This window comes from Protobothrops mucrosquamatus, unplaced genomic scaffold (genome assembly GCF_001527695.2).
Source record: "Protobothrops mucrosquamatus isolate PMUCROS unplaced genomic scaffold, P.Mucros_1.0 scaffold_302, whole genome shotgun sequence".
Classification (NCBI taxonomy): domain Eukaryota; kingdom Metazoa; phylum Chordata; class Lepidosauria; order Squamata; family Viperidae; genus Protobothrops; species Protobothrops mucrosquamatus.
In genome coordinates, this window is record NW_015386378.1 from 55,498 (window position 1) to 66,369 (window position 10,872).

The window sequence follows — 10,872 nt, forward strand, 5'->3', positions numbered from 1 at the left end:
AGCGAAGGAGAATGAATACAGCGTTAGGTATTCCAATCAGGAAGGAATCTATTATATAGTCATAGATAAGGTTAAAAAAAATAAACTATGCGAAATACCTGTACGTAAGGCCATAATTACACAGAGGTAGTAGGCTGGTAGCAATGAAACAATTTCCTCTCCCTTATAGTGCCCGTTGCGTCTCCGTGGAAAGCAAGATTGGAAGACTTTCAAACTTTCTTCAATTACAGGAAGTCCCCGACTTACACCCCCCCCAGGGTTTGTTGCTAAGCGAAACAACGTTAAGTGAATTTTGCCCCTTCTTACGACCCCTCCCGCCGCATTTCTTAAGTGAATTCCTGCCATTGTTAGAAAACACGGTTGTTAAGTGAAACTGGCACACACACACCCGCTGCTTGTCGGAAAGTTGCAAAAGGAGATCGCACGAGATGCTGCGACCGTCATAACTCTGAGTCACTTGCCAAGTGTCTGGATTTTGATCCCGTGACCGAAAGGGTGACAAGCAGTCCGCGAGTCGTCTTCTTTTTCGATGCCGTTGTCGCTTTGAACGGTCACTAAACGAACGGACGTAAATCGGGGAAAGCAAGATTTGAAAGTTTAAAACTTGTTTCAATTATTTGGCTGGTTTTGAACCCGGCCAGCGTGCAGGATAAGCATCTTGATGCCTTCTGGTTCGCCATGCCAGCTGCCACGCAAGTTGGCTGCTCTTCCCCGCCCCCCCAATAAATCTGGATAGAGCTGGAAGGGACCTTGGAGGTCGTCTAGTCCAGCCCCCTGCTCAATGCCCGTCCTTCCGATTTTCTCTTTTTTTCTCTCTCTTCTTCGGGGGTCTTCTCCCCCCTCGTCCGACACCCTAAACCCGCCCGTGTCTCCCCCTCCCTCGCCTGGGGGTCCCTGCTCGCGTCGTGGATGCGAAGGCTTTTTTGCGCTCGCGTTGGCGCTTCCAGCCGTGCGCCCGCGTGCGCCCGGTTGGCGCACAGTAACCCTCCACATCTTTCCTTGCTTTCTTGGCTGGCGGGGGTGGGGGGAGCAGCGCAGCGGAGGAATAGCACAGCCCAGTATAGAATGACAAGAGTTGGAAGGGACCTTGGAGGTCTTCTAGTCCAACCCCCTGCTCAAGCAGGAGACCCCATAACATTTCAAACAAATAGTTGTCCAAAGGGAGTAAGGGGAACGAAGCAAAGGGGGGGGGCAGAAGGGGGGCAGAAGGACCTCCACTTCCCTTCTTCCTCCCTCTCTCTCTCTCTCTCTCTCTCTCTCCGTCCCGTGAGAAAGCGTGCAACCCGCCGAAGGAAACTTTTCCCAAAGTTTCTCTTTTTTTTTTACTTTTTCATCTTTTCCCTTCCTGCCGTAACTTTCCAAAAGCGGCGATTCGTTTCCTTGCTTCTTTAAACTGCAAAAATAAAACCACCCCCCAAAAAACAAAAAAACACGCGACTCTGGTGGGACTCGAACCCACAACCTTTGAATGACTCCGTCCCGTCATTTAGATCTAGAAGTCCAATGCGCTATCCATTGCGCCACAGAGCCCCACGCGCTCTCGCAGCGCAGCCTGCGCGCCCTCTGCTCCGGACTCTCCCCCCCACAAGCGGCGGCCCATAAGCCCCAGCCGAGCTGTTTCTCCCCCCCCCCACTTCTCTTTGCATTGACCACGCGTGGAGAGGGGAACCCGGAGCTGCCTCCGTTGGGGAGCGCTGGGGTCCACGGAGCAGCGCCGCCCCTTCCCCTTTGCAGAAGGAGACACCCCCCCTCCGCCTTCCCTTCCCTTGCTTTCGCTTGCACGCTTTTGTGCGTCGTGTGCACGGGAGTCGCGCGGGTGCAAAGCCGTGGGCGGGGGTCTTTGGCGTGTTCCCCCCCTCCTCCGTGCATATTCTGGATCGCCAAACCCGAAGACCCCCCGCCCTCCTTTCCATTGCTTTCGCCTGCACCCTTGGTGCGTCGTGTGCACGGGGGCTGCACGGGTGTAAAAGGGAAGGAGGGGGGGTCGCTTCGTTTCTTGGCCCAGGGGGCTCTCCCTGCAAATTGCACGGAGGGCGGGGGGGGGGGAGAAAAACCCAAAGACCCCCCCCGCCCTCCCTCCCTTCCCTTGCTTCCGCCTGCACGCTTTGTGCGTCGTGTGCACGGAGGTTGCACGGGTGCGTCCTCCCCCTTTGGAGTGTTCCCCCCCCCTCCGTGCAATTCTGGATCGCCAAACCCAAAGACCCCCGCCCTCCCTTCCCTTGCTTTCGCCTGCACGCTTTGTGCGTCGTGTGCACGGGGGCTGCACGGGTGTAAAAGGGAGCGAGGGGAGGGGGTCGCTTCGTTTCTTGGCCCAGGGGGGCTCTCCCTGCAAATTGCCCCGAATTGCACGGAGGGCGGGGGGGGGGCAGAAAAACCCAAAGACGCCCCCCACCCACCCTCCCTCCCCTTGCTTCCGCCTGCACGCTTTGGGCGTCGTGTGCACGGAGGTTGCACGGGTGTGCACCCCCCCTTCCCGTGCAATTCTGGATCGCCCCGCTTTATACAGCCTCCCCCCCTCTCCCGTGGCTGGGAAGGCGGGAGGAACTCCAACTCCCGCCGTGCCTTGCGGGAGGAGGGCCGAGGGCGCCCCCTGGAGGGTCCTCTGGGCGCTGCAAGCGCCAGAGCCGGAGCAGCGTCTAAATCTGGCATCACTTCGGAGGCTGCTTCGGAATTACGCCTCCTCCTCCTCCTCCTCCCGCCGGCGCCGCTGCCCTTCGCATGGGGGAAGGCAGGGCAGGTGCAAGCCGGGACGGGAAGGAAAGGCCGGTGGCTCAGCAGATTTGGGATCTGCCGGGAGGAGGAGGAGGAGGAGGAGGAAGAAGAAGAGCCCGATCCTTGCGCTTGGGGACTGCCTGGCAGGGGCTGGATCGGAGCAAGCAGCGCCTTCGCCTCCAAAGGGATGCGGGGAGACTGGCCGCAGGTGGGTGGCGGGGCGGGGCGCGCCCAGGGGGTCCCCACTGCGAGGAGGGAGGGGGAACAAAAGGGGGTGATTCCCCCCCCACCTCCAGGCCTCCCCCCCACCCGTGCCATCCATCCTTTCTCCCTTCTAATTAAATAGGAGTCCAGATTGGGGAGGGGGGGAGGTGAAGAGAAGAGGACCCCCCCCCCCACACACACACTCTTTGGGATGGGGGGGATCAGGTAGTCCTGGGTCAAACCCCCTGCCCTTCCAGCCTGGTTCTTCACCCCCCAAAGGAACCGAGACTGCCCCTTCCTGGGTGGGGTGGGGGGACTGCACTCCCCATCTGTCCCCCCTCCTTCCCAATGTGGGCTGGTGGGGGGGGTAGGCCAGACCCAGCGGGGGGGGGCAAGCGAACAATGCACCCCCCCTCCCTTCCCAGGCATTGCAGCAAAATCCTTGCCCATCCAGAAGTATCCCCCCCCCTGGTTGGGGTGACTAGGGGGTCTCCCAAACAGAGGGGTATCCATGGTGCATAGGAGTTGTTTCCCCCCCCCCCCGTGCCTGTTTGCATACCGATGCAATAGGCAAGAGTGTATTTGTGGGTCTGCGTGTGTGTTGATCATGCTCCGTGTGCTGATCTGTTTGCCAACAAGTCAGAGTATTGGGGAAAGGAAGGGGGAGGGGACGAATAGGAGGAGAAAAACGGGGACCCTTCCCCATGGATTTTAAATCATCTTTAAGCTCCCCGGTGCATCAAACAGTGACGAGACAGCTGGAAGAGGCTCTCCACCCCTGCAGTAAAAAAAAAAAAAAAAAAATGCGGGGTGAGATTGCAAAATAAGACTAGCCTGGACTACAAAGCCCATCGCCTTCCAGCCAGTCTGCTGGGAACCAGCCCCCTGGGTAGGGAGAGGTCGATATATACAGTATATATATTTGTATATATGTATGTATGTATGATGTATGTATATATATGCTCGTGGTTATAAAATATTTGCGCTGATTTAGTCAGCTTCGGGGCCTTACTTAGAACGTAGAATAACAGGGTTGGAAGGGACCCCCGGAGGTCATCTAGTCCAACCCCCTGGATAAATGGCTGTCCAGTTTCTTCTTGAAAACCTCCAGTGACTTAAAACGGGCATTTCCCCTCCCCACACACACACACAAGGATTTCTTTAAACAAATAACAATTGGCACAGGGCAAGGAGTGGGAAGCTCTGAGCCAATACGTTTCATTAGTTCAAATCACGTTTTGCAAGTTTGCTGAGCGATTCAAAGCCTCCTCTTCGTGCTTCTGATTTCCGCCTGTTGGAAGCGGAAACTTTCTTCCGGCTTTTTGGAAGGTCTCAGAGAGGAATTTAGCTGGGTTTTCCTTCCTCCTTTGAGGACAAGCAAAATGGTAATAAGTCAGAAGCCTCTTGAGGTTCCAGAAGGTTTTCGGGGTGAATCCGTGGATAAGTCAAAATTATTTTGGAGATCAGGCGAAGGCTAAAACTTTCGGATTCCTTCTGAACCTTGATAAAACCAGACACTGCCTTGTGGGGGGTTTCCAAAGCCTGTTTGTGTGATGAATTTAAGGCCCGTTGTGTACGGGGAGCGGGGGAAAACAGCCAAGTTGAGTGAACTCTGAAAACTTCAGTTCCGCTAAAGGGGTTAGGAAGTTGTGTGAACCGCAACTGATAGCAGAACGGTGATCCCGGAAGTAGGATGAGAGAAGGAAGAGAAAGGAATTGTGCCATTTGTAAAAGACAATGCATTATTAAGGACAACAACGCTCGATAACTTTTAAAAAGGGGAGATCCGCAAACCTGGCAGAATTTGGAGTCAGAAAACCCAGTTTGATTGCCGCAGTTGTAGGCAGGAAGATGGAAGAAGGGGGCAAACCTGAGAGGAGAAGAAATGTTTTTAAAATCAGATTCACCTGGATGCCCTTGGCTCCACGGGAGAAACAAGGTGTTATTGTGCCATCGGTAGAGGCGAGGCTGGCAAGGTGTGTAGAGGGCATAATTTTCTGCTTAGCCAAGTATGGAGCTTTGGAGAGGGCCCACGGGGGGGGGTACGATTGCCCAAGAGCGAAACAGCCTAGAAGGCTGAGCATCTAATCTGGAGAGGGAGGGCCTGGCCCAAATCCTGGGAGAGGATGCTTCAGCTGGAAATGAGACGCCTGTTTAGCATATGCAGATCTGGTCTCCTGAGCATATTCAAGAAGGTAGCAGCAGAGGTGAGGACCGTGGCGACTGATTAGGTCCTGTGGTGGCCTCCAAAAGGAAGTTCTGGGCACCAGCAAAGCCAAGACACCAGCCCCAGGCAAGCAGGTGAGAGAGAGAGTTCAAAACTCCCTAGAGATGGTGGAAACCACAAAGAGGGTAGATATTAGAGGAAAAAACGACAGTTTGGGATGAGGAAAATCATGTTGATGTCCTTCTATCCGGGAGAAGGGTGGGGATCCTTTCTGACCATTATCCTCAAGTTTGGATTCTCCCAAAGGTGCTTTTTTCCCCCCAAAAAAGGCAACTGGACTTTGTTTTTTCCTTGGAGACATTTCGCTTCTCCTCCAAGAAGCTTCTTCACTTCTTCAGAAGGCAACTGGACTTTGTGTTTCCTTGAAGATGTTTCGCTTCTCGTCCATTTAAGCTTCTTGAGTTCTGATGAGAAGCGAAAGGTCTTCAAGGAAGAACAGAGTCCATTTGCCTTTTTTTGGGGGGGGGGAAGCACCTTTGGGTCAACTATGACCTGGATGAATTGAACCTCTATGGACATCAAGTTTGGGTTGGTCCTGGAAGAGAAGACATTTTTCCAAACATTGGACTTAGAACTTGTACGTACGTGAAGCCAAGCAGATCAGAACGTCCTTTGGGATAAAAGAGGAGAAACTTTTAATTTCTCTTGATCCCAGCAGACCGGCTGAAATCCGTAATCTCTTTTGTGGTTTGCAAATCCTTCTCCCCATCCTTCCAAGACGCCCTGGGCAGCCAGTGATTTAATTAATTTTTATTTTTAAGGAGGGTGACTCAATTCTAGTTGGGTGTCTTCCTATCTTTGCTACCTTGACTTCCTTGGGGGCTTCTGAGTCCTGTCTCTGCCCCGAACGAGGCGAAGAAGGGGTCCAGAAACATTAAGGAATCTTTGAGGACCGTGGACCTGGAAGGCTGGATTGGGTGGTTTTATCCCCAAAAAAGATGGATTTCCAGGGCAAATTGCTATGGATATGACTTTTCCATCAGCATCTCAAGAACTAGGATGCTCAGTTACTTTTTAGCATGACTTTGCTTTTCTTAAAAACGTTTTCATCCTGCAGGGAACTTTTAGAATTAAAATTAGACTTCTTTCTTTGATTTCCCCGTAAGGCATGTGATTTATAAGCTTGGACAAGGTGTAATATTTTTTTCCCCGCCAGCTTTTAAACTCTGCATTTTTAAACTCTGCATTTTTCCTGCTTTATCTTTTGGAATGAAACCTGCTCACCTGTCCCTGTTTTAGGGACAGAAAGTTGGATCCCCGCAGCATTTGATTTACACTGAAGCGAAGGGCAAATGAATGCAGCGAAATGTTTTTTTTACTCCGGTTTTAATAGTTTTAATTAAAGTCTTTAATTTGTTGTCGAGTTTCTTCTGCGGTCTGCGCCTTTCAACATTTCCTTGCCATGTGCTGGTCTGGAGCCCCAGTAACGTCTGCCTTGCTGGGTTTGATGCTGGTATTCAGCTTGGGAAAGTATGTTTCATTTAAAATAAGAGTCTTTTGGCCTTGGCTAAGTAAATAATTCACATGCACACATGTAAATATCTGCCAAAAATCGAAGCAAACTCAGCTTGAGAGCAAAGGTTACCAGTGCTATCTTCTGATACTCCTGAAGGCTGGAAATCAATTCAAATCAATCTTTATTACGGTCATAACCAGCATAAAGATGGGAGATCAACTTGGCGATCAATCAAGAAAAACCCAAGAGGGATCCTATCTTGCAGAGGATCTACCCTCTTCAAAGGAGGCTGGAGTTTGTAATTATAATTACAGTATTATAATTCTTGTCATAGCAGTAATTGTGCCCTGGACTGCCTTTGGACTTTTGACTTAAATCTGCGGACCTTTTTTTTTTTTTTTTGGTCTTTTTAATCAGGTGGCGATCCGAATAGCATTCCCTCCATTTGGAGAAAGGGAAGGGAAGAAAGAAGGGAAGGAAAAAATTCGCTAATTGGAGGAACAGAAGGGTTAACCAAGAGCAGGAGCCTGCATTTTTCACAGTACGTTGGGTCCCATTTGATATATTTAGAATAGAACAGAGCTGGAAGGGACCTTGGAGGTCTTCTAGTCCAGCCCCCTGCTCCAGCAGGAGAACCTATACCATCTCAAGACAGGTGACTGTCTAGCCTCTTCTTACAAATCTCCAGTGAGGGAGCGCCCACGATTTCTGGAGGCAAGCTGTTCCACTGGGTAATTTTTTTCCAAATTAATTTAAGGAACGATTCGGCGAAGAGAGATGGATTCATCCAGATTAAGAAATATGTTCTTTTTCTGTTTTTTTCTTTTCTTTTTTTTTTCTTTCAGGCCAATATGATGCGTTGGGTGAGCCTCCTATCAATGTCCGTCATTTTCCGGCTGTTTTTTGACCTGCCCTGGATTCAAGTGGTGCCAGCCCTTGTCATATTCTATTTGGGCTCCAGTGGATGGCAGTTCCTCCGGATCTTCGTGAAGACGATCAAGCGGGACGCTACGTAAGTCTGCGGCGTTTCTTCCTTCCCCCTTCCCTTTTGGTCTGCAGGTGGTCCTCGGCTTAACGACGGCAACTGAGCTCAGAAATTTTTTCTGTTGCTATCGTTGAGTTTTGCCCCATTTTATGACCTTTCCTGGCCACAATTGTTAAGCGAATCGCTGCATCGGGTCGCGTGGTTGTTAAATGAATCTGGCTCTTGCCTTTCTCCCCACGGATTTTGCTTGTCGGAAAGTTGGAAAAAGATTGGGTGATCCCGGGGACGCTGCAGCCGTCATAAATATGAGCCAAGTCGCCAAAGGGGATCACATGACCCTGGGACACCGCATCCGTCATAAATACGAGTCAGTTGGCAAACGGCTGGAGTTTGATCACGTGACCACGGGGCAGGCTGCAACGGTCGTAAGTGTGGAAAACGGCCATAGGTCCCTTCCCTGGCATTCTCTCTGCACCATAAAATAAGCTTGTTCGACAATCAGGTTAAAGCAAAAATTGACCTCTGGGTATTAGCAGAAAAAAGGCACAAAATAATAATAATAATAATAATAATAATAATAATAATAATAATAATAATAATATAATAATAATCCATAATCTTTCATCTTTCATCTTAATTTATTATTATTATTATTATTCATTAGGTTCACATCTAATGAATAATAATAATAATGATAATATAAGATGATGATGGAAGATGATGGATGATGGATGATGATGGAGAAGGAGAAGGAGGAGGAGGAGGAGAAGAAGAGAAAGGAGGAAGGAGAAGGAAGAAGGAGGAGGAGGAGAGGAAGAAGGAAGGAGGAGGAGGAGAAGAAGAAGAAGGAGAAGAAGAAGAAAAGAAGAAAAAGGAGGAGGAGGAGGGGAAGGGGAAGGGGAAGAAGAAGAAGAAGAAGAAGAAGAAGAAGAAGAAGAAGAAGAAGAAGAAGAAGAAGAAGAAGAAGAAGAAAGAAAGAAAGAAAGAAAGAAAGAAAGAAAGAAAGAAAGAAAGAAAGAAAGAAAGAAAGAAGAATCTTGATTTAACTTTGAAAAAATAAATCAACCTGCTAAGGTTTGGGGAATTCCTTTTCTTGCTTTGTAGCAGTTGTCTTTTTTCTTCTTCTTCTTTGTTTTTCTAACTGGGCGCTGGCAAAGAGCAAAAAGGAGAAAACGAGCCCAAAATGTTATTTAATGTTGTGTCTGCTGAACCTTTGGCATCGTGTCCTGCTTCCCCGGGGATTATTTTGTTTATCCCTGAACTCTCTAAAGTGACTCTCAGATTTTGGGAGGAAAAAAAATATGCAAAGTAAGGAAGGCATTAAGAGAAGGAAAAAAAAAACAAAACACACACCAGAAGGCAGTGTCAGGAAACGCCGGCAGATTACATCAGCCGTGCGTGGGCTGGCTGTGCATCGAACGCCTTCGCAGAGATAGGAATGTCTTAATTGGTTTGGCAAAGGACGTCAAAAAAGGGGGTCAATCTGATCTCATGAGGCAGGGAGTTCCGCAGGCTGGCAGCCACGAACAAAACCCTTTCTTCTGTCTGAAACGCAACTTGAGTTTTGGGGCTGAAGGCTGGTGCCGAAAGAGCCAACGGTGGGATCTCTTTTTGCTAAACATTTCAAAAATGTGGCTCGCTTGAGGCAGCTGTTGGATTTTCCCAGAAGCCCCGTTTTGTGTCAGGCTGACCCTTCCAGGCATAAAGCCCCCCCCCTCCCCGGCCATCTTTCTTTGCAAACGTGCCAGATTTCCACCAACGCCCCCTTTAAGCTGATGCCAATCCGTCGGATCTTTCTGGCTCAACTAGTTTTTCCAGCAAATTAAAAAAAAATTAAGCGAGCCGAGAATTTGCAACCCTGCAGAGGTTGAACCTGGGAACCGGCAGACGCCACAAAAGGCGTGCTGACTCTTGTCGGACGGGCGCCAGGGGAAGCCGACAACCGCAATCCAATTGTGCAGGGCGGGCAGAGTTGTGTAAGACGTTTTTAAGTTCATCAGCAACCGATTGTTGCATTCGCCGCGGCTCCTCCGCGGAAGCTGTTCCGCCTGCTTTTGACATGGAACCGGAGGCGCGGGTTTGTGTGCGTGTGCGTGTGGTTGTGCAGCACACTGCACAGTTGCTAATCTGTGGTTGGATGTCCACATTTGGGGCGCCAACCCAGAAGGAGGTTGATGACGAGTGATTTCCTCTGCAGAGCTCCCAGCGTCTGGGGACAATCTTCTCCAAAGTTGACAATAAAGGGTTGCATTAACTGAATCCTAAATGCTGGGGTGGGGGGCTCCAGTGTTGGGGCATTCACCGCTTCTGGAGGCAGGTTGTTCCACTGGTTAATTGTTCTCACTGTCAGGAAGTTTCTCCTTAGTTCTAGGTTGCTTCTCTCCTTGATCAGTTTCCACCCGTTGCTTCTTGTCCTGCCTTCAGGTGCTTTGGAGAATAGCTTGACTCCCTCTTCTTTGGGGCAGCCCCTGAGATACTGGAAGGCGGCTATCCTGTCCCCCCTCGTCCTTCTCTTCGTTAAACTAGACATACCCAATTCCAGCAACCGTTCCTTATATGTTTTAGCCTCCAGTCCCCTAATCATCTTTGTTGCTCTTCTCTGTACTCTTTCTAGAGTCTAAGCATCTTTTTTACATCATGGGGACCAAAACTAGATGCAGTATTCCAAGTGTGGCCTTACCAAGGCCTTGTAAAGCGGTATTAACACTTCACCTGATCTTGATTCTATCACAATCAAGACAAGAGAAGAGAAAATCTGAGTTCAGGCTAGAGCGGGAACTTGAAACAGTGTCTCAGACACCTCTCTCCCATGTTCTTGTGAAGACGTTGAATAGAATAGAGCTGGAAGGGACCTTGGTGGTCTTCTAGTCCAGCCCCCTGCTCAAGCAGGAGGACCTATATCGTCTCGGACAGGTGATCGTCCAGTCTCTTTTTTTAAAACCTCCAGCAATGGGATAATGGTAGGGGGAAAAGTCTTCAGACTCACAAGATTCCCTTAGTATAATTGTATCGTAAAAGTTGTAGTAGCATGCTGGTCTTTGGTTTCCACCCTGGGTCTTCCACCTTGACGCTTTTTCCCAAAGGTGCTTTTTCAAGAGGCAACTGGACTTTTTTTTCATTTTCCTTGAAGACATTTCGCTTCTCATCCAAGAAGCATCTTCAGTTCTTCAGCGAAACGTCTTCAAGGAAGAACAAAATCCAGTTGGCCTTCTGAAGAACTGAAGATGCTTCTTGGAGGAGAAGCAAAAGGTCTTCAAAGAAAAACAAAGGAAGTCCAGTTGCCTCTTG

At 49.6% G+C, this 10,872-nt stretch overlaps 1 protein-coding gene and 1 non-coding gene across 2 annotated transcripts in view; one reads left to right on the forward strand and one right to left on the reverse strand.

Moving 5' to 3' along the window:
- Positions 1-1,434: 1,434 nt before the first annotated feature.
- On the reverse strand, positions 1,435-1,530 carry TRNAR-UCU. The gene is made up of 2 exons: positions 1,494-1,530; positions 1,435-1,470 (listed from the first exon to the last, which is right to left on the reverse strand). It is a non-coding gene; the product is annotated as a tRNA-Arg (tRNA).
- Positions 1,531-7,069: 5,539 nt separating this feature from the next.
- The window catches only part of SLC27A4 (solute carrier family 27 member 4), a 14,786-nt gene continuing 10,983 nt past the window's right edge, over positions 7,070-10,872 (forward strand). The window contains exons 1-2 of the mRNA XM_015832102.1: positions 7,070-7,140; positions 7,445-7,611. Coding sequence (XP_015687588.1) covers positions 7,451-7,611 — 161 coding nt within the window. The 5' untranslated portion in view covers positions 7,070-7,140; positions 7,445-7,450. The remainder of the gene's footprint in view (positions 7,141-7,444; positions 7,612-10,872) is intronic.